The following is a 27317-nucleotide window of genomic DNA, read 5'->3' on the forward strand; positions in this document are numbered from 1 at the left end:
TTAATCATTATCACAGGACCCATCAATCCTACTCCAGGGAGACATGTATGTCCACAGGGCTGGACACCCATGTCCACCCACACTTTATTAGGAATGTAAGAGCAGCATTTTTCACTCTAGCAAAGTGGAAGCGACTGCAAGTCTGTCATGTGCTGGATGGACACGTGGCCTACAGCAGGGCACACAGCAGCCATCCTGGTGACGCAGCAGGTCACCTGGGGAGAGGGAACCTCAGCTGAGAAAACGTCCCCATCAGACTGGCCTGTGGATAAGCCTGTGGGCTTTTTCTTAAGTAATGATTGATGTGGGAAGGTCCAAGCCACTGTGCAACCCCTGAGTCTTGGGTTGCATGAAACTAGGAAGCTGAGCAAGCAATGGAGAACGCCGGTAAGCAGTGTTCCTGAGGATCTCCACTTCAGTTCCCGCCTTGGCTTCCCTCAATAGACTGCGACCCAGGAAGGTAAGGAAGATAAACACTTTCTTCCTCCAAGCTGCTTTTGGTCATGTTCTTTATCACAGTAAGAGAGCAAACTAGGGCAGCAACCTAGGAGGAGAAAAGCCATCCACAAAGACCAACACACAGCCGACTGTAAAGTGTCCACATCAATCCAGAGACAGAAAGTAATGTAGTGGTCTTCCAGGGGTAGAGAGGACCATGAAGGCCTGGTGGTAAGTGGTAGGAATGTTCTAAGCCGCTTGGCGTGGTGGCACACACCTTTAACCCCAGCACGTGGGAGGCAGAGGCAGGCCTAGATCAAGTTCCAGGACAGCCAGGGTTACACAGAGAAACCCCATCTCGGGAGGAAATACAAAACTAAACAACACAGCCATGAAGTACAGCTGCACACTCATTAGTGCACTGAAAACACAGACTCACATTTCCGTTAATGTATTGAGAGAGAGAGAGTGTGTGTGAGTGTGTGTATGTGTGTGTACACGAATACTCACATCTGTGTGCATATGACACTGTGCATGTGATCAGAGAAGAACTTCTAGGAGGTGTTCTCGGTGTTCTCTTCACTCCACCCTGTGGGTTCCTGGAGCTGACCCGGGTCAGTTCACCAGCCTTGCAGCAAGGACCTTCCCACCATGCTGCCATCTCATCAGCCCGCATACATTAAATGGTTGGTTTTTTTTTTTTTTCCTTCTCTCCTGGATCTGAGGACTGAACCCAGGGCACTGTGCTTGCTAGGCAAGCGCTCTACCACTGAGCTAAATTTCCAACCCCTAAGTGGTTGAATTCTGTGACATGGATTGTAGCACACTAAAAACTGTGTATGTGTGATATTTATTCAAATGCTTGCATCTAACTTTCGTGACGCTACTACTAAAAACATACAGAACATCGTACTGCACACTGCAGTATTATATATAACCACTGAGCTATCATCTCTCCTTGACTGGCCTGTGTAATTCAAGTCAGTATTTCTCTCTCACACAGACAACAGAATAAACCGTAATGTTAGGAAACCAAGAGGACAGATTATTTTGTTTATTTCTTTCAATTTCAGGAGTACATTGAATATTTAGTCCCTAAGGAGAATATTCATGCTTACCTTAAATGTCAAAATAATGCTGATAAACAGAAGAATAATAAGGACCAAACACGTAGGATTCACGGACATTATGTCATCTCTGTAGGGGAAACTGGGAGGCTGAAAGGGAAAGGGGCCTCATTAGCAAATCTCATTCATTTTCAAGATCTATTCCACAGGTAGCAACCCAGGGTGCTCACTTGAGAGCAGATGATTGTTATTTAGGACAGATACAAAATTCTCTCCACCTCTACCCATGAAACAGCAACAAACAGTGAACGAGCGACGTGTTCCTAACTCAGGCACCCAGCAAAGGAAAGTCTGCAGAGAGATCGACAGAGCCATTGCACCTGGCACGGATTCCTGGGCGACAGCACCCAGGCTGTGAACTGCCTTTTCTTTAAGTCAGGGATTGTCACTGAGTTGCTCTTCCTAGAGGAATTTCAGACCTTGGTTTTGGGATATGGATTAGTTTGCTAAAGGTGGTTTTTGTGTAACAATAAAAGATGCTTTTTGCACAGTATTCAGGAAACAACCTGATCTACACAAGTTCCAGGACAGGCAAGGCTACTCAGAACCAGAAACAAACACACACAACAAAAACAGAAAAACAAAGAAAAACCCAGCTGTCTTTGCAAAGCCACGAGGCAGTCGGTCTATCAGAAGCTGGCTCCCTGCCGCTGCCTGGCTCTGCAGCCTCTCTTCGCTGACCTGCACAGCACAGAACAAAAATCAGAGGAGTCGTGAGAGACGCGAGGTGCCACTCAGTCCTCCCTCTGCGCGCCGGAGCACCATCACTGTGTGCTGTTGGTGCACTTCTGGTGTGACTGGGTAGTGTTTTCTTATTTCCTTCAAGTTCTGGATACTCTGAAGGGTTGTGCAGGGCAAGGAGAAAGCTACTGAAGTGAGTGTCTTTGCTAAAGGCACATCTTTCTAGACATTGTAAACAGTGATGATGTTACCAGGGTAAAAAGAAAAAATCAAAAGCGCACATCTATAAAAAGGCACACGCACTTATTACAGGCATTCAACGCCATGCCCAGCTCAGAATGACCATTAAATAGTATAGAATTTTTTTGGCAGGGTAATGGGAAGTTGAGACAGAATCACATGTAACCCAGGCTGGCCTCAAATTCACCATGTAGATAAGGATGACCTTGAACTCCTAACCTTGAACTTCTGCCACCTCCCCTGGCTTCCTGAAATATTTCATTTGTATTATTTGGTTTATCATTACAAGTTAAAAGTAAAATCTCTCTTTTTGCTTGTTTTTTTTTTTTTTTTTTTTTTTTTTGAGGCAGGGTTTCTTTGTGTAGCTTTGGTTGTTCCTGAAATTGCTCTGAAGAGCTGTGCGGTGGTGGCACACACCTTTAATCCCAGCACTGGGAGACAGAGGAAGGCAGATTTCTGTGAGTTCAAGGCCAGCCTGGTCTACAGAGTGAGATCCAGGAAAGGCGCAAAGCTACACAGAGAAACCCTTTCTCAGAAAAAAGAAAGAAAGAAAGAAAGAGAGAGAGAGAGAGAGAGGGAGGGAGGGAGGGAGGGAGGAAGGAAGGAAGGAAGGAAGGAAGGAAGGAAGGAAGGAAGGAAGGAAGGAAGGAAGGAAGGAAGGAAGGAAGGAAGGAAGGAAGGAAGGAAGGAATTGCTCTGAAGACCAGGCTGACCTCAAACTCACAGAGATCCACCTTAATGGGATTAAGGGTGTGCACCACCACCACCTGGCTTTTTTCCCCCTTTTTCTTCCTTTAAAGAGTACTATTATTCCTCTCAGCTCCAACAACACGGTCACTGTACCACACGATGGCTCAAAAGTGAATGCAGAGCAGCAGAACAAGGTGGGGTCCGGAAGGAAGTCCTACATGCCTTGTGCATGGGGGGCTCTCTGGCAATCTCTGCAGCCCAGGGATGTGATACACAACAGCACAGGGCTGCTGCTGGCCATCCTCACCTGTCCTTACCACCTTCCAGTCCAGCCCACACGTGATGAGCTTGGTGAGACCGGTTCTGAGGAGCCCAGCATACGGTCGTCAGAGTTAACACCAACCCTCAGCACAGAGGTGAATTCTCCACCTGCCCACCACTTAATCAGCCCCTCACAGTGTTCTGGTCATAAGAGGCAACTCCCAAAACTGGCACATGGAACCTTTTAGACACCATAGTCCATCAGCATGGGCCTGATTCTTAAAACAATAGTAAAAGGAATGACCATGGAGACACTTGTGAGGAGCAAACGCTTACTAGGGCCTTCTGTCCTGGGAGTGACAGGTACTCTGGCATGACCGTGAGGAAGACTATGAACGACTCTCCTCTCAACCCCTCCCTCCCACCTGCTAGCCTTTCCCACCACATCCTGCAACTTCACCTCATTCTAGAAGAACCCTAGTCCTTAGTCTGGGTTCGGAGACTACCACAAAGGCTCCATGAAATGAGCACACGGGCAGTCTGTGATCCTAGGGACCAGGCTGAGGTAGGAGGCCAAGTTGGGCAACTCAGCAAGACCCGATCTCAAATGGAACTCTAAAATAAGCAGAGGCTGTAGTAGTGAAGTGTCTGTCTGGCAAGCGGGAGTCCTGAGTTTAATAGTACCACATTAAAAAAGTTATATACAGAGAGAACCTTTAAGAATAAGTATCTTAGCCTTTAATCCCAGCTCTTAGGAGGCAGAGGCAGGCAGATATCTGAGTTCAAGGCCAGCCTGGTCTATATAGTTGATGAGTTCCAGGACAGCCAGGGCTACACAGAGAAATCCTGTCTCAAAAGCCAAAAAAAAAAAAAAAAAAAAAAAAGAATGAAGAACATCTTGCCATTTAAAACAATTTTAAGGGTCTGGCGAGATGGCTCAGTGGTTATGGGCATTTGCTGCTCTTCCAGAGGATCCTGTTCAATTCCCAGGACCCATTTAAAAAACAAAACAAAGGAGAATCCAGGGTATTATTTCAATTTCACAGAGAAACTCTGTCTTGAAACCACCCCCCCCCCCAAAAAAAAACAATTTAAAGACATTGCACTTTCAGACACATTTCACAATTTAAAAACCCATGATTAAAAAGCGCGAGGGCCCAGAATTATTCCATCTGATGACGTAAGAAGCTCCTGGATACCCAGCCACCAATACTGACTCAAGTGTCTAAAAAGGACTTACCAGGAATCTAGTCCTCAAATGACAGACATGTGCAGAGACCAGTCTATGGGGAACCAGTCTGAGAACCACTGCACAGCATCCTGTCTCCCCATGCTACCCGCTGCTGATACCTGAGCAATCCGCACAGAGACTCTCGGGAGGCACGTGAACGACACTGCTGCCCTCACTGCCTTATCGCCTGTGTTCGGGGAAGTCATGATGGTTACAGCGTCCCAAAAGCACCCTAGTAATCAGAACTCCTACCTTTCAGAAAACACTCGGCGATCTGACCAGCCACTCCAGCGCAAGTTTAATATCTACTTAATGTATGTCCCGATAATGCTCTGTCCTTGACTCAGGCAGACTCAGGACAAGAGGCAGTGAGCAGTGGGAGGGCCACTTACCAGCTGTCGTATGTACTCCTGAATGGAGTTTGGATAGACAAGCACGGTGATCGCAACCAAGGTATTCAGGGCAAAATCAAAGATCTGGTAACAGAAGAATGGGATGATCCACGCAGCATGTTGCTAAACACAAGGAAAACAGAATGTTAACATGTTGGATATAACTGGACTTTAGTTCACCAGTCTGAAGGGGCTTGGGACTGGCAGTCATTACGCCATGACGGCAACTGGTATGCCAAGCTGGGGCAGTCAGGCAAAAATGGCCAGTGTTCATGGTAACGTTGCTTCCCCAGCTTTCCTAGCACCACGAGGGAGGTATTAGAGATTTCTAAAGTTTCTTGCAGAAAACTATGAATAACCCCACACTCTGAACAGGTAATCCCATAGGCTACTCTAATGCAGTAGTTCTCAACCTGTGGGTCGTGACCCCTGTGGGGTCAAATGATCCTTTCATAGAGGTCGCCTAAGACCAGTGGAAGACACAGATATTTATATCATGTTTTGTCACGGTAGCAAAATTAGTTATAAACTAGCAGTGAAAACCCTTTTATGGTTGGGGGTGACCACAGCATGAGGAACAGCATGAGGAAGGTTGAGAACCGCGGCTTTGGTGGAAGGGCCTGAGGGAAGGTCTGGCACCCACTGCAGCCACTTACCTTGTATGCCCCGTACGTAGCCATTGCACATATCAGGATCATGAGGAGAGAGATCGCTATAGCAATGCACATATCTGGGGAGAGGTCAAAGGACACAATCAGATCCGCTACTGAACACACTGAGTTTCTCTTCCAAGTTATTCTGGTTAAAACCAACCACAGGTGAAAACTTTATGCTGCACGAACCATGAGAGCTAACAAGTGCCCAGATGGTCTCTCTAAACCCTAAGCGACTGTATCGGCTGTGGCAGAGATACTGGTTACAGATACCAAAGCTGGCCTTCTGGTCCACTAACTAAATACTCATCGTTGGTCATCCTATATCACACAGGTGTCCATCTGCATCTTATACACTCATGCATATAAAACTTTTCATACCTTACTGATTCATTTAAAATGAAAAATCTCAGTTTCTTTTCAACACCCTAATGTCCAAAATCAAGTGGTTCCACCTCTCACCTCACTCCCCGAGTCGGGCCAGCTACATCACATAACCATGTTCAGACGTCATTGTCCACTAGGCCTCACGCCTGCAGTCTCCTTCATTATTCCTATGATCAGATTCCCTTCTCACTGACGTAGGCCCCAGGCAAAATCACCTCTTTGGAAAGCTTCCCCAAGCATCCCAGCTGGTACAGCCCCCCCACGAGTGAAATTATCAATCTTATTCTAATTGTTTCTGGTGGTTGCTGATTTCCCTTCAGGTAAGAAGACACGACATTGTTTGCTACCACCATCATCCAGGTGAGGAATGCCCCTCTAGCAGCAACATGTGGGCACTGGGCACACACAGTGAGAAGCTCCAGACTCAGTTCTGAGGATGTAAAATACCGTATTAACGGCATTTATACTGATTACAATCATTGCAACTAATCTTGTTTTCTTGTTGCTTTTCATAACATGGCTACTAAAAAACAACACACTCACATACTCTTACTGCACAACTGGTCTGGAATGGTGCCCGAAGGTACTAGCCGGACACTTCTCTATCCAGAAAGCCTGTATCTTTAGCATATGGTGCAGCCACGCCGCTAAGTCCTAATGTTGAGGGCACTGAAGTATCCTTCCCAGCTGAGTAGATGCTGTTCTTACTGAACAGAGTAAAAAATGAGGGCTTCTGAGATCGTGTGCACCAAAAGGCTGGCCTGTGACTAAATCTGCCATAGTGGTTAATCTTGATTGCCAATTTGACTGGATTGAGAAGGGCCTGGGTTAGTCGGAAGCCCCCACCCCCATGCTGAGGTGCCCAATGCAAAAACAGGAGAAAGGCCCCAGAGCACATCATCGGTCCCCCTGCTGGGCTGCCCAGCTCCACCTCGTTATCCTGCCCTGAACTAAAAGCTCTGAACTGTGAGGAAAGGGGGGAGAGGAGAGGGGAGGGAAGGGAGAGGAGGGGAGACCTTCTGTATATTTAATAAGAAAAAGTAGTTTTGGGCAGTGCCTTTAATCCCAGAACTCAGGAGGCAGAGCCAGGTGGATCTCTCTGAGTTCGAGGCCAGTCTGGTCTACAAAACAAGATCCAGGACAGGCACCACTAAAACTATACAGAGAAACCCTGTCTCAACCGCCCCCCCCCTCCAAAAAAAGATTCAATAATCTCCCTTTTTATCTTATCATATCCTGAGTAGATACAAAATTCTACCTTTTATCTTATCATTTCTATATCTTCCCTTTTTTTCAGAGTAGATTTAATGATCTACCCTTTTCTATATCCTCTTTTCTCTCTCTCTCTTTTTTTTTTTAAACAAGAACCCTGTATATTTCTTTTTTTTTTTTTTTCAAACAAGAACCCTGTATCTAATCTCCTTTGTTTAGATTTTTTTTTTTTTGGACCATTAACAATTAACAATTTGTAACCAACCATCGTAAACAATGATAATTATCCATAAGCCATTGAACGGCTAAAACCCACGGCATTGTGTTAAAATTACTTCCTGCTATCTGAGGGTGAAGGCATCTTTCATGGAATCCTGAAAAGAAAATTTTGGGTTCAGTGTCTGTTGCGGGCCGCAGGAATATATCATAAGAACTCAGCTGGTTATGGCAAAGTCACTACCTGGAGGGATCATGGAATTCCTCCAGAGGAAGCCAAATCCCAAGGAGTTTTTGGTGTTACTTGGCTTGTTATATATCAGCTGTCTTCTGTTATGAAAATCATGTGTGCCTTCATAGTTTTCCCAATTGACTTTTCCCTAAGAAGGACTAACAGTGTAGACTGAGCACTCTCTGGACATACACATTCCAGGTAATTTGGAGAACAGCCTCAGGGAAAGGCTTTCTCTGGAATCAGATATCTCCCTTGGCCACCTTCAAGGACTACAGGAAACACCACCCAGGTGGGCGCCCATTGTTAGTCCCAGGTGGACTAACAATGATAACAACCCACAGGCGAGTCTCCTGACTTAAGGTAAATTCCACAAGGGGACACCGCCTAGGTCAGGTAGACATTAAGTAATAGCTTTACACAATTTAGCTCAGACCCCTCCTTTCTTACAGCCTTACTAACTTTATAGACCTCTAACTACTTACCTAACCACTTCTAGGAATTTTTAGATAACCTTCTGTGCTAACAGCTATGCTCAGCCAGAACTCCCAGTTCAAGTCTCCCTGTAATTATCATTATTGGTAGCATCCGGCCAGGTCCATCACCGGATGGAGGAAAGTACCTTATCAGAGATACCTCTGTACTCTCTAAGAACAGACTTAAGCATCCAGGTTACCTGTTTGAGAAGGCCTGGCGGATGTGTCAATTAAGCCTATTCTTATCACCCCTCCATTTGACCCTGGAAGCCTGGCTTTGCACTGCTAAGGAAATACTGCTTGTAAGTATATATATACCAGAACTCCCAGGGCAGGAGGGGACAGAGAAGAGAGAAGAGAATGGAAGAACTAGATGGGTAAGAACTTGAGAGGAACGAACTGAGATGGGGAAGAACTAGATTGAAGAGCTAAAAGAGAGGACTAGAGGAACGAGATGGAAGATGAGGAAGAGCCAGATGGGGAAGAACAAGATGAGGAAGAGCCAGATGAGAGAGAAGGAGACGGGAGAGGAGCTGATAGGGGAAAGAACTAGATAGATGAGAACCTAGAAGGGACAGAACTAGATGAAGGAATTAAGATAGAACTTAGAGGGGACAGTAGATAAATATAGAGAGAAATCAGGCAAGAAAGGAGCTAGACATGAGAACAGAACTGAAGCTGTGTATAAAGGATGTTATGCCAGAAGAATTAAAGCGAATGGACCAAAGAACTCTGCGTGCGTAGACTGATTTACCGACCCTAAAAAATAGATCCTCAGCTGGTTGATAGAGCCTTCCGCGGACCCTGGGAGGGGACTATCGAGGGGCTGGACCCCCATAGTCCTCGATAAGTGTCAAGTCCTGGCAGAGTTAACTGTATCGTTTGTTGTCCAGTCTCTGCATAACGCAAAAGTGCAAGGCTTGTCTCAAGTACTTGTTGAGCAGTCTATGAGGCTGGATCATCTCTAAATTGTCCTGAGCAGTTTGTAGTCCAAAGCAGATCTTTAGGTGGTGTTAATCAGCTTAATGGCTTTATCATAGTTCACGTGGAATCATCATTGTGGGATCCCATCATCCTTTTGAAGATTTCAAAGTTGCTGTTAGGCATGGTCATGGTTCTCTGAAGATTTTTTTTTTCCATACCTCCTCTGTGGTTTGGAGCAATCAGTCTGATAAATGTCTGTTTCTCAGAACCACAAACGTTCCTCCCTAGAAGAGAATATCTTCACAGCAATTTCTTCTCCCTGCCCAACCTGCCTCGCCAAACTTCTCCAAACTGATGCTTTCTTGTAACACGATGGTCCTGGCAATTGCTCTCTGAACAAGCAGGGGTAAACCTTTCATTCCCAGTAACAACATTGCTGCTGCCATCAACACGATGAGAAGCAGCTGGCAACTCGGAGCAGCAGCCACTGCCTCCATGGTCGCACCGCCACTGTTTGTGGCTCAGCCCAGGCCGGAGCTTCTCAGCAAGCTTCCTAGGCTGGCCTCAAACTCGGGATCCTCCTGTCTCTGCCTCCTTGAGCAAATCCTACCAGTGTGCGCCATCACAATCGGCCGAGTGTAGCTTGGGCCTGAGCTGGGGACTGCAAGGCCACAGGCAAAGGCTTTCTCGAGAATTAGTACCGACAAGTTGGGTGCCAGATGTAGCACGAATCTTAAAAGGTCTTATTAATAAAAACAAACCCGGAACCAGATATTGGGGTGAATGCTGGAAGATCAGAAAAACAGTACAAAAAGCCACAGCCAACCTTGTGGTGGTATTCTAATTGTACTGAAATGTGATTTTGATTGTATGTTAATAAATAAAGTTACCCGGGGGTCAGAGCTATTAGAGCCATAGCAAGAGTGTGGCGGTGGTGGCACATGCCTTTAATCCCACAGATCTCTGTGTGTTCAGGGATGCAGCCAGCATTGGAGACATATGCCTTTAAGACCTGGGGGGGGGGGGGGGCTGTACATACAGTGACGAGGCAGTCACGTGTTTGGGTTTACAACCAATGAGAAGGCAGAACAAAATACTATAAAAAGACGGACAGACAGGATATAGCTCTCTTTCGGGAAGCTGGGACACCGTAGGAGGAAGGGTGAGATTTTAGCTCTGACCTCTGACTTCTCGGCTTTCTCTTTTACATTGGTTCTGTGTTTCTTATTTAATAAGACTGTTGGTTACACCTACACAACCTTACCTTGCCAATTCCTCAACAGATCTTGTTTCCTCAGACTGAAAGCTTCTGAGTCCTCACCTGAATGGATCTCAGCCGAACTGCTGCTAAAAGCCTCAAAACTTAACAAGACTCTAGTTCCTGGTCCTCACACCTTATATACCTTTTTGCTTCCTGCCATCACTTCCTGGGATTAAAGGTGTGTGTCACCAAGCCTGCCTCTTTCCAGTGTGGCTTTGAACTCAGAGATCCAAATGGATCTCTGCCTCCTGAAAGCTAGGATTAAAGGTGTGAGTGCCACCATTTTCTGGCCTCTAAGTCTGTCTAGTGGCTGTTCTGTCCTCTGACCCCAGATAAGTATTAGGGTACACAATATTTTGGGGGGACACAATATCACCACACAGCCCATTATAGAATATTCTTTGACTATTTCCAAGATCTTTGGAGTGACAAATAATAAGTATTCAGACAGGAAAGTAAACTAAAAAGCTTTATCAAGAAATGAAAATATTAATATACACTATAGGAACTTTAGTAAGAACAGTGGTGCATTCTATGGGGGGGGCATACTCCAGCCATCCCCTTGATGAGAGTCATAGGTTCAAACTTCGTAATCTATATCTTTATCAAAGAACATAAACCCAAGGAAATTTAAAAGGTAAAAATAAAAGCCATGAAATGAAGTACACTATGAGCACTCACATAAGTTAGAGATGGGGAAATTTGGAAATCCTGTTTCTGTAAGTACTTCTACCAACTATTCTGCACAAACCGGCTATCAAAGAAGCTTATGTAGACCCAAATTGTAAATCATAACACAGAGCAGGTAAGATGAAAATGGGCTACATACTGTTTCCAGTAATCCAGCACATCTACCAACCCACAGAAATAATACAGTGTCAACAGTAAATAAGAGTCACTCTGAGGAATCAAAGTACATTCCTCCCTAGGACTCACAGGACAGCTCAGTAGTAGAGTGCTTGCCTAATGTGAACAAGCCCGTGGGTTCAATCCCAAGCACAAGCCATCCAGCAGGTGACCCTAATCTAATAACGGGATTCTCTGATCAATAACAGCTCTGGCCAACACCAGGACTACTCTTTGCATAGTAGCCTCCCCACCTCAGAGCACACTATATCAAACTGTTTCCTAAATTACATTCCTGCTTTAATTATGCAGTTCTAATTTGAAAAGGATCCTAAAAAAAGCTATACCACAGGTACAAGAGGCAATTAGAAAATGTTTTCTGAACTCAATTAGTCACGGAGACAGAACAGGCACATAAAAGCTACCTGAAATGCCCATGTTCGAATCATCTAATTCTGTTCCCGCCACCTCCGGACTGTTTACTCGCCAGAAGGCTGGCAACTAACTCACTACGTAGGTTCAAGTTCCCATATCTTGTTTCATCAGACTCCTTTTACATCTAGGTCTTCTCTAATTTCTGGCCACATTGCTGGCACCACCGCACACAAAAGCAAACAGTATCAGTCATCACAAAGTGCAGGGAGCTATTATTGTTTGAGCTCTCAATGGTATGTAGCTCCTCAGAAGAAAATGCAAACCCTTCCAACCTCATGGTGAAGACTAAAAGCCCCAGGCTTACACCCTGCTCCGGGGGCTGCAGAGGGTGAAAGGTCAGGGAGGAACAAGCAGTAAGATACTAATTTCATCGCCCGAACAGAAGAGCCGAATACTCTGAATTTGTTGATTGTTTATAACTTCGCATTGAAATATAAAATTCACCACAAAGAGGGATTTTGTAACTTGCTAATTTTATGCTTTAAAACAACATTTACCTAATGAATACTAGTAGGTTTAACCTAGTTTATGATAAGCTGCAAAAATTAACAGGATGTTGTCTTTGTTCTCAAGTCGATAATTAGCTATTACGAATGGGAAGAGAGGGAGGAATTCTGGGAACAAATGCAGGGCAACTCAGACAGAGGAGGAGATTGCTAAAGAATTAACATGTGTAAGCTCATGGCTTTAGTACATTCATAATGTGGCCATCACCACAGGGGCCAAAATACTTCCATCCTTCCAAAACCAATCTCCAATACTCATTCACAGTCATTCTCCACTCCACTGCTCCTGGCATCTACTAGTTAGTCTACTTTCCATTTCTTTGGACCTGCCTACACTCATATTTCACACATGTGAACTACAGAGGACATGGGCAGGAACCCAGCTCACTTGTATTTTTCTCTTCTTTCTTTCTTTCTTTCTTTCTTTCTTTCTTTCTTTCTTTCTTTCTTTCTTTCTTTCTTTCTTTCTTTCTTTCTTTCTTTCTCCCTTTCCTTCCCTTTCCTTCCCTTTCCTTCCCTTTCCTTCCCTTTCCTTCCCTTTCCTTCCCTTTCCTTCCCTTTCCTTTCCTTTCCTTTCCTTTCCTTTCCTTTCCTTTCCTTTCCTTTCCTTTCCTTTCCTTTCCTTTCCTTTCCTTTCCTTTCCTTTCCTTTCCTTTCCTTTCCTTTCCTTTCCTCTTTCCTCTTTTCTTTCTTTTCTTCCTAGACAGGGTTTCTCTGTGCAGTTTTGGTGCCTGTCTTGGATCTCTCTTTTTAGACCAGGCTGGCCTCGAACTCACAGAGATCCGCCTGGTTCTGCTTCCTGAGTGCTGGGATTAAAGGCGTGTGCCACCACTGCCTGTCATCACTTGTATTTTTGAAACAATGTCTTACTAATATTTACTCCTAGTGGGCCTGAAAGACACACCCCTCCTGCCTCAGCCTCCCCAAGTCCTGGGATTACAGGCCTGTACCACCATGCCCAGCTTTGGATTCCCTCTTGAATTAAAGTCTCTCACACCCTTAACAAGTGTCTGGATAATTTTCTTTGGTATAGAAAATCTGAAAAAGCAAATCTATGCCTTAAATACATACTGCATCAATGAGGTGGTGGTGGCGCATCCCTTTGATCCCAGCACTTGGGAGGCAGAGGCAGGGCGGATCTCTGTGCATTCGGGGCCAGCCTGGGCTACAGTACAAGTTCCAGGACAGCTAAAGCCAAGATTACACAGAGAAACCCTGTCTTGAAAACCAAAAAAAAAAACAAAACAAAAAAAACAAAACAGTCTTGAAACCCGCCACCCCCAAAAAAGTAAGAAATGAATCAAAATGTAGTCAAGGTGCTAAATGTGCCGACTATGGAATCACATGACTTAAAAGGTGCACAGATAAATGGATTCAGGGCTGAGAATGGATGGAGGCTGAGAATCGATGGATGTTTATTTTCCGGCCAATCCATTCCATTTGTCAATGTTTTTGATAACATGAAAAATTTATAAATGATAAGTATATATGATTAATATTTTTAACAGAAATGTCTGAAAGGTAGGTGTTAAGGTGAGGAAATCCCTCTATTTCTTTATCCTAATGTATTCTCCAATAAGGAGGGATTCCAGTTCCCTATTTTGATTATCTTCTATCAGACATCTCACCTGAGCAAAAGTACCACACAGATGGGTAGAAGCTATCATGTGTATGTTGGGAACCAAATCCAGATTCCCTGTAAAAGCTTTCAACCCTAGGCCATCTCTCCAGTTCCAAAATAGCTCTATTAACTTACAGAATTTTCAATTATAATGACACAACTGGCTGAACAATCTCAGTGACTTTTAACTCTAGTCTCTGGGTTTAAAGACTTAAAGGCCTGTCTGGTACAGTAACTTCTGACCTACAAAATCAGTAGGCCCACCGGCCCTGTGTAGTACTGAGGACCAAAACCAGAGTCCTGCACATCACCAGGCAAGCATGCTACCACCAGTGAGCTTCCTTTCCAGCCTTGTGTTTGGAGACAAGCCTCATTAAGTAGTTACCTGGGCAAACTCCAATCTTGCAATCTTCCTGCCTCAGCCTTTTTGGAGTAGCTAAACCTATTAGGCCCAGCTCACCAACCAGCTTATTTTAAAAGGGGATCAAAACATATAGAAAATAAACACTAAGAAGAAACAAGTTTTTTTTTTTTTTTGTTGTTGTTGTTGTTGTTTTCAAGACAGGGTTTCTCTGTAGCTTTGGAGCCTGTCCTGGACCTCTCTGTAGACCAGGCTGGCCTTGAACTTATAAAGATCCACCTACCTCTGCCTCCCAAGTGCTGAGATTAAAGGCGAGCGCCACCACAGCAACTGAAACAAGTTTTTTTTTTTTTTAAATTCAAATGAATACCTGCTCTCCTATTCCTTCTTAGCCTCATGATATTAAATCATTCATTTACTCATTATTCATCTATTTATTTATTTTGTGTGCTCCCCCCACCCCCATTTTGAGATAGGGTTTCTCTGTGTAGCCCTGGCTGTCCCAGAACTCACTCTATAGACCAGGCTGGCCTCAAACTCACAGATTTGCCTGTGTCTGCCTCCCAAGTGCTGGGATTAAAGGTGTACACAACCACCGTTGGGCTTAAATCATTCTTAATAGTGATTATACACTATTCATTCAGTCTTTTCAAATGTGTGGAACATGTGAGAAACCTCAAACACACTGGAATACTCAGGACTTCACGAAATAATTCTTATTCAGCCGTAAGCACCAGCAAGCCTCTCCTGTCAGGCAGTGTTTGCCCAGCCCAGCCCTGACAAGACCCACAGAGTGATCCTGCACCAAGAGACCACAATGCTATCATTTAAAATCTCCTAACCTCCATTACCTTAGAGACTCCTGTATTGGAAACAGTGAAGGACACTTACCTTTTTTTTTTTTTAATTTTTAGAATATTTTTTATGTGTATGCATGCCTTCATGAATTTATACTCACCACGTGTGTTCAAAGTGCCTGCAGAGGCCGGAATGCGTCAGATCCCCTGGAACTGGAGTTACAGCCAGTGTGAGCTCCCGTGTGGTGCTGAGAACTGAACTGAGTTCTTCTCGCTTTCAGTGCTCTTGATGGCTGAGCCATTTCTCCAGTCCATAAAACAAGGCCCTAACTTTCAGTGTTGATCTTGTGTCCCACTACTTTACTGAAAGTGTTTATTGGGTCTCATTTTTTGTAGAACTTTTAGAGTCATTTAATAAAAAATCATACCATTTGCAAATTGGGGGTAATTCAGCTTCTTCCTTTTCTATCCATATCCATTTTATTTATTTATCATGCTTTATTTCTGTCTAAGAATTCAAGCACTATATTAAACAAGAATGAAGAGTCCACATCCTTGTCTCATCCATAATTTTAGAGGAAATGCTCTCAGGTTTTCTCCATTTATTATACGTTGGTTATAGGTTTGTTAGCTAGAGCTTTTATTATGTTAAGGGACGGTCCTTCTGTTCCTAGTTTCTTTGGAGCTTTTATTATGAAGTGATATTTAATTTGTCTACATCTTCAGAAATGTAATTTACTGGTTTGCACATGATGAACCACTCCTGCATCTTTAGCTTGACACCTACTTGATGGTGATATACAATATCAACAATGTGTTGTTGAATTCACTTTCCAAGTATTTTATTGAGAACTTTTACATCTGTGTTCATCAGGGAAATTGGTGTGTAGTTTCTCTTTTTATGTTGAAGGACACTTATCTTTAAAAGTCAACCAGGCATTGTCAGCTGGGCATGGGGGTACACATCTGTAATCCCAATACTCCAGAGGCAGAGAGAGGCAAGCAGGTCTCTGTGAGCTCCAGCCAGCCAGAGCTACACAGTGAGACCCTGCCTCCAAAAAAAAAGTTACGAAATGTAAAGAGGGGAGGTTAAGAGCACTGGCTGCTCTTCAGGGGTTCTGAGTTCAATTCCCAGCAAACCGCATGGTGGTTCACAGCCATCTATAATGAGAACAGGATGTCCTCTTCTGACATGTGTGTGTACATACAGACAGAGCACTCACAAATAAATCTGCTCCCACATTTTAAAAAAAGTAAAAGAAAGAAAAGGAAGAAATATAAAGGAATTCCATCTGTGTCTGACAAAGTCCAACCTTGATACCAAAGCTCTGGCTACTTATATTAAATAATTAATGTATTTATTTATTATTTTTTTGGAGATAGGGTCTTCTGCAGCTCCAAGCCAGCCTTGAACTTCTTATGTGGCTGAGAGTAGCCCTGAACTTCTGATCCTTCTGCCTCAGCCTCCTGCCTTCTAGGGTCAGATAACCCGAGAAGAGACAACGGTGGCAGAAAACGGGGAAGGCGCTTGAGTGCCCTCTGGCTCTCCTCCTGACCTCTTCCAGTCGGACCTTCAGAAAGCTGTGCTGGGACTCCTTTCTCACCTCTCCCATCCAGGGCAACGGTGTGTCTCAACCCAGACCTCTCCTCATTTCTATGTCTCAGCTTACACTAACTCACATGCTTCAATCACAGCAGATCTGTTTACGCTCCCAGCAAGGGTGCGTTTTACTGAACTTATTACAGATCCCATCCTAGGTGCTTTCACACCCTACCTGTGCTAGATACAATTATTTCCTCTACTTTTCAATAAACAAAGGTTAGTAATGAGCTCAGAGTGAGCACCCAGCACCCTCAGTATAACTGGCATTCGGACTGAGCCCTTCTGTCTTCAGAGCCTACACATCTAATATCAAAACCTAGCGTTCATCGTAGGTGTGTTTCCATCTTCCTTCGCCAGCTTTTCTCACCCCTGTGGACAGGAGTCATCTAGTCAAGTTGAAGAGATGTCATCTTTGATTGTCGCATCTCACCAACTTCTGTCCAAGCCTAACTGCCCCCGCCCCGTGCTTCCTCACTAGAGAGAAATGTCCCTAAGACCAGATCCTAGGCTATGCTCAAAGCCACACAGCAGCAAAAGGGATCTTCCTTGCTATACACACCAGTTCATGCATTTACTTGTTTCACTCTGAAAATAAAATCCACAACACTTAGGAGACGGAGAGATGGCTCAGCAGCTCAGAGCACTGGCTGCTCTTCCAGAGGACCTGGACTTGATTTCCAGCACTCCCGGTGGCTCACAATCATCTATAACTCCAGCTCCAGGGGCTCTGATGCCCTCCTCTGACCTCCCGGCACTTGTGGTAGACAGATATACGTGCAAGCAAAACAACCATATACATAAAAATTTCAAACCCACAACACTCACCACTCTTTCAATTCCTCATGGTTTCTCAAAACTAAATCCTCTCAGCTTGCGCCACCCTCCCCATCCTCCCCGCCCTCCCCACACCATTTTCCTCCCGGCCACACTTTCTTAGACTCATATGAAGTTCTGCAGAGCTGACAGTAAATCAATTTGCCCAACCTCCTGGCGGGGTAATGCATAGCACTGCCCGCCACTTAGCCAAGACCCAGCAGGACTGAGAATATAAGGTCTGTGCTCCAGGTATCCTGGGCCGGCCATTCATGCCCACTGAGCCTCATGCCTGACTCCATTGCTTACCAACTAACCAGCAACAATCTCCTCCCAGGAGGAAGGCAACTCCTGGGGCTGTCAGAATACCCAGCGATGCATTCTCCTTTTCACCTTTCTCCCTGCCATTTGTGCATTTTCCTCCACAAAAAGCCCAAGTCTAAGACAAAGCTCGATGTGGTAGTGTACGTGTATAAATCCCAGCCTCAGGAGATAGAGACCGAAGGGTCAGGAGAAGCTCAAGGTTAGTTTTTGCTAAATACAAAGTTCCAGGTCAGCTTAAGCCACATGAAATCGGGCCTCAAAAAGTCTGTGAGAAAGTGATCATTTTTAAAATGTATAAGCTCCAACTTGACATAAAAGTATCAGCACTTAGTAGTAGAGGCAGGAAGATCAGGGGCTTCAAGGTCAGCCTTGGGACACTGAATTTGAGACAAACCTGAATGATATAGAATATATGAGACTCCTTCATAAAATAGAGGAAAAGGATACTCACATAAGATGTGGAATACCATAGTCCTTAAGAACAGAGGCAGAGCATGGGCAGCACATAAGTATTTGCTGATTTGATTTGTAATGATGGAAAGAAAATAAAGTTAAAATAGCAGCTCAAATAGGCCCTTGAATCAATATTTGTAATTTAACAGAAAAGACAGACAGTCAGACTCCTTGTCCCAAGAAATCCTAAAATATCACCAGCTGTTATCTGACGTACTTACTGGCATCATCCATGAACTCAAATTCCCCTCCAAGTTCAGAGCTTGAAAAGTGATACTGATCGGGATCTGCCAGGGCGCTCAGGAGAATCAGCAGGACCACAGCATTGATGATCTGCAGGAGAAGAAAGGGAGGTAAGACACCCAGGGCAGAGATACAGACCACCCATGGTGCTTCATGTCTGCAGCTGAGTGAGTGTGCAAAGCCCCCCCTTCCCGCCCCCTCCAGAGGGCTGGCCAACTCGGAGGCAGCTAAGCTGGTGGGAAGGCTCAGCTGGTCAGACCTCCAATGGCGGATTGGTGAGCTGGCTCAGCAAAAGCACTTGTCATCAAACCTGATATTATCAATAAGTTAAATCCCCAAAACCCACACGGAAGGAGAGTCAACTCTTGAAAGTTGGACTCAGGCTATCATTATGTGCACCTACACACACATAACTACACTCTTGTGAGTGCATGCGCACACACGTGTGCACACACACGCACACAGAACACAAATAAAAGCAATAGGAGTGGGGGGATGCAGTAGGTGATGGATGGTCAGGTCCCTGAAACTTCCTGGCCAGCCAATCTAGCCCATCAGTGCGGGTTGGGTTCAGTGACAGAGAACAATGAAGGAAGGACACTCCATGTCAGGTTCTAACCCACACATGTGCACAGGGACACGCACACAGGCACAATCTGTGGTGGCTTGAGAGAGAAATGTCCCTCACAGCCTTCAGTATTTGAATACTTGGTCCTCAGTTAGCAGCACTGTTTGTGGAGGTTTAGGAGATCTGGCCCTGCCTGACAAAGCATGCCACAGGAGTGAACTTTAAAAGGTCTCAGCCATTCATTCTCTGTCTACTTTGGCCTGCAAATATGCCATGCTTCCCCACCATGATGAGCTTTATCCCTCTGGAAACACAGCCTAAATAACCTCTCTTCCTCAGGTTGCCTTGGTCATGGAATTTTATAACTAATATACAATCCTTTAAAAGGTATGGGGAAATGGTTTAAGACAGACACAGACGCCTGGGCTCACTTCTGCTGAGGACAGTGCCTTTAAAATCAGTGGGACTTCAAACCCAACACCCCCCCACTTCTCTACTCATCATTATCTGTGTATATCTTAAAAATCAGTACCACACACTGTGATTAAGGGAACAACACTCCGACACACCATTAAGCACTTTATGTGGACTGTCAAAGCCCTACAAACCCTCTTGAGTTAATTAGAGCAATGCAAAAACAATCCCATTGTACAGAGGAGAAAGCTGAGGCTCGAAGGTTAAAAACACTGCTCAGATCATAAAGTTAGACTGCAGAGGGGACTTGTCAGGAACTTAATCCCAAACCTGGCTTCCCATCTTCCGCTGACATGTGTAACTTCATTATCTCTGGGCTCACCGTCTCCGGCATCCCTACACCCCACACCCAAGTTCAGAAACATGGAGTGTGCTCTGTTTTACTCTTCTCAAAACGGAGAGAAAAGGCCTTTTACTAAGATGAACTAAAGGCACATCCTATTGTTTGGAAGTATCCCCCATAGATGAGATTCAGAGTTGGTGGGTAAACACCCACTGCAGAATTGTTTAATGTGACAATCTCTAGAGATTCTTTCAGGATTGTTACAGGACTAGGATTTTTTCCCCCTTCCTCTATTTTCCAAATTGTCAGATGCAATCTGATGGGGACAGCAATTCCCAAACACACACACACACATGATTAAATAGACACTACAAGGTTAATGGCTTGGGGGGTTGAAAAAGGGTCTCGCACAGCCCAGGCTGGCCTTGAATTTACTACTCCCTACCCCTCCAGAGTCCTAGGGATCAAATCCACAGGAGGCAAGCACTTGGCCACCTGATCCTCATCCCTAGCCCTACTTTCTCCCCCCCCCCTTCCCGCTCCTGGAGCTGAGGACCGAACCCAGGGCCTTGCTCTACCACTGAGCTAAATCTCCAACCCCAACTTTTTTCTTTTTAAAGACAGGATCTCACAGCCTTGGCGGTGGTAGACACCTTTGATCCCAGCACTCAGGAGACAGAGGCAGGATGATCTCTGTGCATCCAAGGCCAGCCTGGTCTACAGAGCGAGTTCCAGGACAGTCAGGGGTACACAGAGAAACCCTGTCTCAAAAAAAAAAAAAAAAAAAAAAATTAAATAAATAAAAATAAAAAACTAACAGCCAGACCAAGAGTAGAAGAGTAGGTTAATGCCTCCAAAACATTTCTTGGTGCCAAAGGTCAATATTTTTAAAGACAAACCCCAGTTACAGCCGTGCCGGGGCGCTTGCGGTCCTACAACGCCTGTCTTTTTACAGAGCTTAGCCGTACTTTCCAGACCCCACATGACAATCACTTTTGATTTACACCTCCGCTAGCTATTTTAGTTTATGTTTTAGCTTGCACAAACATTGATTATTTTGGTTAATATGTCTGGACCTGGTGAGAGTCACAGTCCCCAAAGGAAGGCTAAGGTGGATGTGGGTACTGGGTGAATGCTGAGCAGCATCAGGCAGATGCAGACTCAGGAGACAGACTCAGTTACCTTAGTCATGTCACAGTAATTCCTGACACCCTGCAGTAGGGGACCGTTTGCCAGCTGGCGGAGAATCCTGAAGGCCAGGGTGTGACGTGGTCAGAGCCCTCTCATCAAGGAGACCCTGCTCTGGAGCCTCGTGCCGACACAGATTAGGTTTCCACCACCTTGTGTCTAATGCTCACATCTCTGTGAGACCATCACTCCAAGTTATCTGGAGTGGTCTTAGGTGCTGAGTGCCACAGAGCCAGACTCCTTAGGGACACAGTAAGTGACCAGATGCGAAGACAGTGAGTGACAAGAAAACAGGCAAGCCTGATCGCAAGCCTGGCTGAGGCAGCCTCTTGTCACTCTCTCAGGAATGACGCCTGGGAGGCTGACACAAGCTCCTCCATGATGCCATGCCAGGTAATTATGCTGCCAGCTGCTCCACCTGGCTTCTAACCCTCCTCTTATTCATGCCTGCCCTGTTTCCAACCTTCCCGCCTTGGTGCGACTCTCCTCGGGGTGGTCTGGTGTGCCCTCCTCTCTCGGCAAGTCCTACCGCTTCACAACCGCATTCATCCCGTCTCTGCGTGGCAGGCACCGCCCAGGCTTGGCAGCCTCTTCCAAGTGTCCCTGTACTTTGTGCAGTGATTTAGATAACATCAATGGTTGGGTTGGTGAGGTGGCCCAGCAGGTAGAGAGGCATCCACTGGCATCCTGCCAGTGCATCAAGGCCTGATGACCTGATTTGATCACTGGCAGGAAAGAACTGACTCCTGAGTTGACCTCTGACCTATTTACATACTGTGTCACACACTCACACACACATGCACGGGCACACGCACGGGCACACGCACACACACATACTACACACTACACCACAAAGACACAGAAATAAATTTTTTTTTAAACTTTTTTTAGGATAGACAAGGGCTTATTTCATATATATGAAGAGTGGTGAGCTTCTTGCACATCCAAATGACTGTCAACAACAACAACAAAACCACACAACTCTCACCTCAAAGGTCTAAGAGTTTATTCTGGAGCCAAATAGGAACGACTCCAAATTCTATGCTCCACTGTGGTAATGGTTTCATTAAATTTTATAATGACAGAACAACAAAACTAAATGCAGACACTTCCACGTACATTGGTGGAGAGAGACAAGCAGGGAATCTCATCACAAGCCTCAGATGCTGATGGCATTCTTAGCCTTTGGTTGGTGGGAGCCTGGACATCCCGAAGGACTACCTAAAGTCAGACGTCATGCGTATACAGAGGTGGGTAATACACAGTATTAAGGGGGCTAAAGATGGCGCTGGACTTACAACAGCCTTGCCTCCCCACATTACTGAGGTTGTACGCAGTTAACCAGCCTCGCAGGAGGTTCATGGAAGGTGTGGTTCTTTCCGGGAGCCCTCCTTCACAGGACTTACCCTGTGCTTCTCTGAGGGGTGAGATCTTCTTAACAGAATCTGTCTGACTTGTCTTCTCCATGTTACTACATAAAGCCTCAAGAGCTGGGCGGGAATGTGGCCCCAAGGGGGGAATGAATACAGGAGTATCCATGAGAACAAAGGGGTGGGGTACATTTCGTTATGGCAACTACTAAACACGTCAGATAGGAAAGGCCAAAGACAAGCTAAAGCCCAAGAACACCAGGTAAGAAACCCCTGAAAGAGAAGACGTGCCACTAGGTCACCAGTTCCGACCCAGAATGAACGATCAGCGCAAATGACAATAGCGCTAAGACTTGCCAGGAGCAGCCGACGTAACGGCCACAGCTAATCTCAATGCCAAGACCTCGCTGCACATCCCAGCTCTTTTAGTTAGCTCGCTTGATTTGTCCCTTTCAGTGAGGTGGGCACCAATTATTCCTGTGCTGTCACACTTTTTTTTTCTTGTTCTTTTTTGTTGTTTGTTTTTCGAGACAGGGTTTCTCTGTGTAGTTTTGGTGCCTGTCCTGGATCTCGCTCTGTAGACCAGGATGACCTCAAACTCATAGAGATCCACCTGGCTCTGCCTCCCGAGTGCTGAGAATAAAGGCTTCTGCTGCCACCACCACCTGGCTTTTTTCTTGTTCTTAATGAATATTTCCATATGTAAATAAATTTAACTTCTGTCCCATTACTTAATGGTGTGCTAGGCCCTTGCACATTCTCCAGAGGCCCAAAGTGCTTCCAGGTGTAAATCACATGTCCGACCTCAGACAGCACACCGACCACTCACAAGCAGATCACCATGTCCGACCTCAGACAGCACACCGACCACTCACAAGCAGATCACATGTCCGCGACCTCAGACAGCACACCGACCACTCACAAGCAGATCACATGTCCGACCTCAGACAGCACACCGACCACTCACAAGCAGCTGCACTGCTCAGGACCCTCCACAAAGCAGGGCACGGTGATGCCATGGCCTTTGATCCCAGCACCCGCAGGTGGAGGCAGGTGGAGCTCTCTACATAGTGAGCTCCAGGCCAGCTAGAGCTACACAGTGAGACTGTCCAGTCTTTGGGGAGAAGAGAGAAGAACGGCAATAAAGGAACCTTAAAAACATGAAGCCTAGGAAGACAGCCACCGAAACGTACGAACTTCAGAACCAACACTGACATCTACAGCGAAGACGCGACACAAAAGAGGGCACAGAAGCAACTGAGCTCCACCTCTGCATCTGACACCTCTGAGCAGGACCCCACCCAGGAACCTCAGCAGGTGAAGGCACCTGTCGTGAAGCCCGATGACCTGAGATTGGCTCCCAAGACCCACAGGATGGAAGGAGGAAATGAACCCCCAAACCTGTGCTCTGACCTCTACATGTGCCCCTTGAGGCCACAAGAAAACATACACATGACAAATGAATGTAATACAAAAAAGTTTAGTTATAGTCATACTGTCAACTGTGAATACTGATGAATAAAAACAATTAATGTGTACAAAATATAAAGAGAATCAGATTAATCTCTATGGTACCTATTAAGAAAACAGTCAGGGGAGAGAGGTAGCTCAGCGGTTAAGAGCATCAGCTGCTCTCCCAGAGGCCCTGGATTTGGTTCCCAGTACCCACAAAGCAGCTCACAATCATCTGTAATGTTCCAGGGGAGCCAATGCCCTCTTCTAGCACCCATGGATACTGCACACATGCAGAACACACACACACACACACACACAGAGAGAGAGAGAGAGAGAGAGAGAGAGAGAGAGAGAGAGAGAGAGAGAGAGAGAGAGAGAGAGAGAGAGAGAGGGATATATACAGATATACAGGCAGGCAAAACATTTATAGACATAAAACAAAATAAATATTTTTAAAAAGAACGTCGTATGTTGGTGGCGGAAACATGTACATTTCCTTTGACAGTTGACCTATTTACATTCTGTGCACTTTACTGTATATGTGCAATATTCACAGAAAAATGGTTAAATACACACTGTAACCTGCTTTTGTTTTCAGATAATTGGGTAATTTTTATATCCCAATATTTAGAAAAATGTCTCCAGAGCTGTTAGTGGCAATGGCATCTTTTGCTTGGCTCAACTTTAATGGACAGATGGAATCCAAGTTGAATTTTCAACCTGACTTGTCTTTATAAACAAAATGTTTTCAACTCTGAGGCTGGGGAGACAGTTCAGTCAAGCGCTTCTTTTCACGTATAAGAACCTCAGTTCAGGTCTCTGGAACCAACTAAAACACCAGACACAGGGGTGCATGCTTGCAATCCCAGGTTAGAGAGGCAGCACAGGCCAATCCCACACAGCTCACAGCCAGCTAACCTGGGCTACAAGGCCAATGCGAGACCTATTCTCACACAAAATGGAGGAGGTGCCTGAGGACCAACACCTGAGGCTGTTTTCCAAGCTCCACACACTCAATTCAAGTGGCGGGCACACGCACATGCCTGTGTACAGACACACACAAACACACACATGTATAGAATTGTAACACAAATGTGCTTTTTAAATTAAGATCCTCACATGGTCTTTGTTATATTGAAATAAATTTCTGAAATTTGCTATTTCAACTCAAACAATCAGATTTACAAAACCCTATTTGCCTAAGAAACTGAAGAGACGTGACTGTTGCTGCTGTGGATTAGTCCAGTGGAGAAGGACACAAATGGACAGACAGACAGCCTCGCCAAGACAGCAATGTGCACATTCACTAACGCATCCGCAGTTTGTGGATCCAGAAATCAGGCTCGGCATCACATCACAGCTAATGATCTAGAGGGGAAAAGAATCAAATGAACTGACGTTCCCTTCAGAGCAAAATGAATTAAACCCCATCAGCTGGGGAGGCACGCAGCCCAAAGCCTTCACAGGAAGGCGCTGACACCAACACCATACGGTAACATGCTTTGAAATCTTGACAATGTCAGACTACCTGGTGAAGAACTGACAGTTAAGAAAAATCTGAGGAGCCGGGCAGTGGTGGGCACACCTATAGTCCCAGCACTTGGGAGGCAGAGGCAGGTGGATCTCTGAGTTCAAGAACAGCCAGAACTACACAGAGAAACACTGGGGGGGGGGCACCTCAAATTATGAAAAAGCTTAAGGACTAAAGAGGCAGCTGTACTGACCAGACCCCATATCAACAGGAGAGTGTTTAAAATGCAAAGGCCTTGTCCCCTCAACCAGGCCGTTTGGGTTCCGGAGAAACCCACCACGTTCATTATGCTACTGGCAGAGCTTCCTGAGTGATAAACTGAGTCACTAACTAATCCACCATGCCCCCCCCCCACACACTTCAGATGACTTCGTAGTTTCGGCTAAAGTGATTATGAGCTTGGGTCCCAGTCAACACCTACACATTCTGTATCCACGAAGCTGCATACAATTTCCAATAACAATTTTTGGCCTACTGTTTACACAGAAGCCACCACACCTTGTTCTCATACCTCATCCAGTTCTGCTGGTATGAGGCAGCAGGCTCAGAATGCTTTCCTAGGGAGTTGCCAGCCAGCCACTGGCAGCCACTAAGTACAAAACTAAAGCCAATCGCCAAGGCAGCAATAGCAAACCCAACCAGTTTCTTTGAACGGACTTGGTTCTGATCATTATTCTTAGGCTGAGACATCTTTATACACCCTCAAACTGCAGGACCAACTGGGTGTGATGGTACATACCTTCAAGTGGGGGGGGGGGGGAGGACCAAGTAATTAACGAGAAATGTGCTGGACAGGGGCTGAAGAAATGGTTCAACTATTCCTGCAGAGGACCCACGTTCAGTTCCCAGAACCCACCACCCGTAATTCCAGTTCCAGGGATCCAATGCTCTCTGAAGGTACCAGAAATGCACATGGTATGCATACATATATGCAGGCAAATCACCCATATACATAATAAAAAATGAATCTTTTAAAATAAGAAATATATTTTTAGCCTGGTGGTGGTGGTGGTGGTGGAGGCGGCGGCACACGCCTTTAATCCCAGCACTCGGGAGGCAGAGGCAGGTGGATCTCTGAGTTCGAGGCAACCTTGTCTATAAAGGGAGTTCCAGGGCTACACAGGGAAACCCTCTTGAAAAACAAATAAAAAAGAACACACACACACACACACAAATACACACACGCTCACACACACAGATACACACACACACACACACACACACACACACACGCACACACGCACACACGCACACACGCACACACGCACACATGCACACACGCGCTCTTTTGGTACTGCACAGGTGAGGTTGTGTTCAAACACACCGTACCCACAGCTCTGGTAGTACCTAGCGTCCTTTTGCAAGAACTTGGAAAATAAAACACTTTAAAGACTATAACCATTGCATATTTACTCTTTAACATATAAAGAATGCTTTCCTTCTGTAGCTGTTCGCTAAAGATCCAAGAGAAATCCATAAGCAGAATTCCCTTATCAGTGAAGAGAAAACGGCAATCTTAACCAATTAGATAAACGTTTTCATCCCATTCGCAAATACTGTCGTTATATTGTGCTGCAGTTAAAATTTCCTAATTGGCAATACAGTCAGTGCATCCAAAACCCGACAGGCCAGAAGGACGGTTCCGTGGGCCAAGTGCCTGCCCCTGGGGAGGTCGGGAGGATCCTGCTCTGTTCAGCATCTGCTGAAAGAATTAAGACTAAGGAAGTACTAAGGTTTGTTTTGGTAGGACTCTGGAGTGATGGTTAACACTGACTGTGATCCTGACAGGATCTAGAACCACCTAGAAGACAAACAAACCTGGGTTAACTAGATCAGGTGAGCCTCTGGGGTGTCTGGGGGAGTTATCCTGATTAGTCATTTTAAAAGCCACCTTAACTTCCACCCCAAACAATGATCCGAGCTCTTGAACTTCCAGTCCAAACCAACTTTTCCTCCCTTCTTGTTTTGGCAGGGTATAGTATCAGAGTACGTGGAGACTGAATCTATGGCTTTGAATATGTCAGG

The 27317-nt window shown here is 45.4% G+C and overlaps 1 protein-coding gene across 1 annotated transcript in view; it reads right to left on the minus strand.

Moving 5' to 3' along the window:
- The window catches only part of Laptm4b (lysosomal protein transmembrane 4 beta), a 65252-nt gene that overhangs the window by 10549 nt on the left and 27386 nt on the right, over nt 1-27317 (minus strand). Inside the window, exons 2-5 of the mRNA XM_006977616.3 lie at nt 18402-18513; nt 5717-5790; nt 5061-5183; nt 1557-1655 (exon numbers count right to left, since the gene is read on the minus strand). Of these exons, the coding sequence (XP_006977678.2) occupies nt 1557-1655; nt 5061-5183; nt 5717-5790; nt 18402-18513 (408 nt within the window). The remainder of the gene's footprint in view (nt 1-1556; nt 1656-5060; nt 5184-5716; nt 5791-18401; nt 18514-27317) is intronic.

Source organism: Peromyscus maniculatus, chromosome 20 (genome assembly GCF_049852395.1).
Source record: "Peromyscus maniculatus bairdii isolate BWxNUB_F1_BW_parent chromosome 20, HU_Pman_BW_mat_3.1, whole genome shotgun sequence".
Lineage (NCBI taxonomy): Eukaryota > Metazoa > Chordata > Mammalia > Rodentia > Cricetidae > Peromyscus > Peromyscus maniculatus.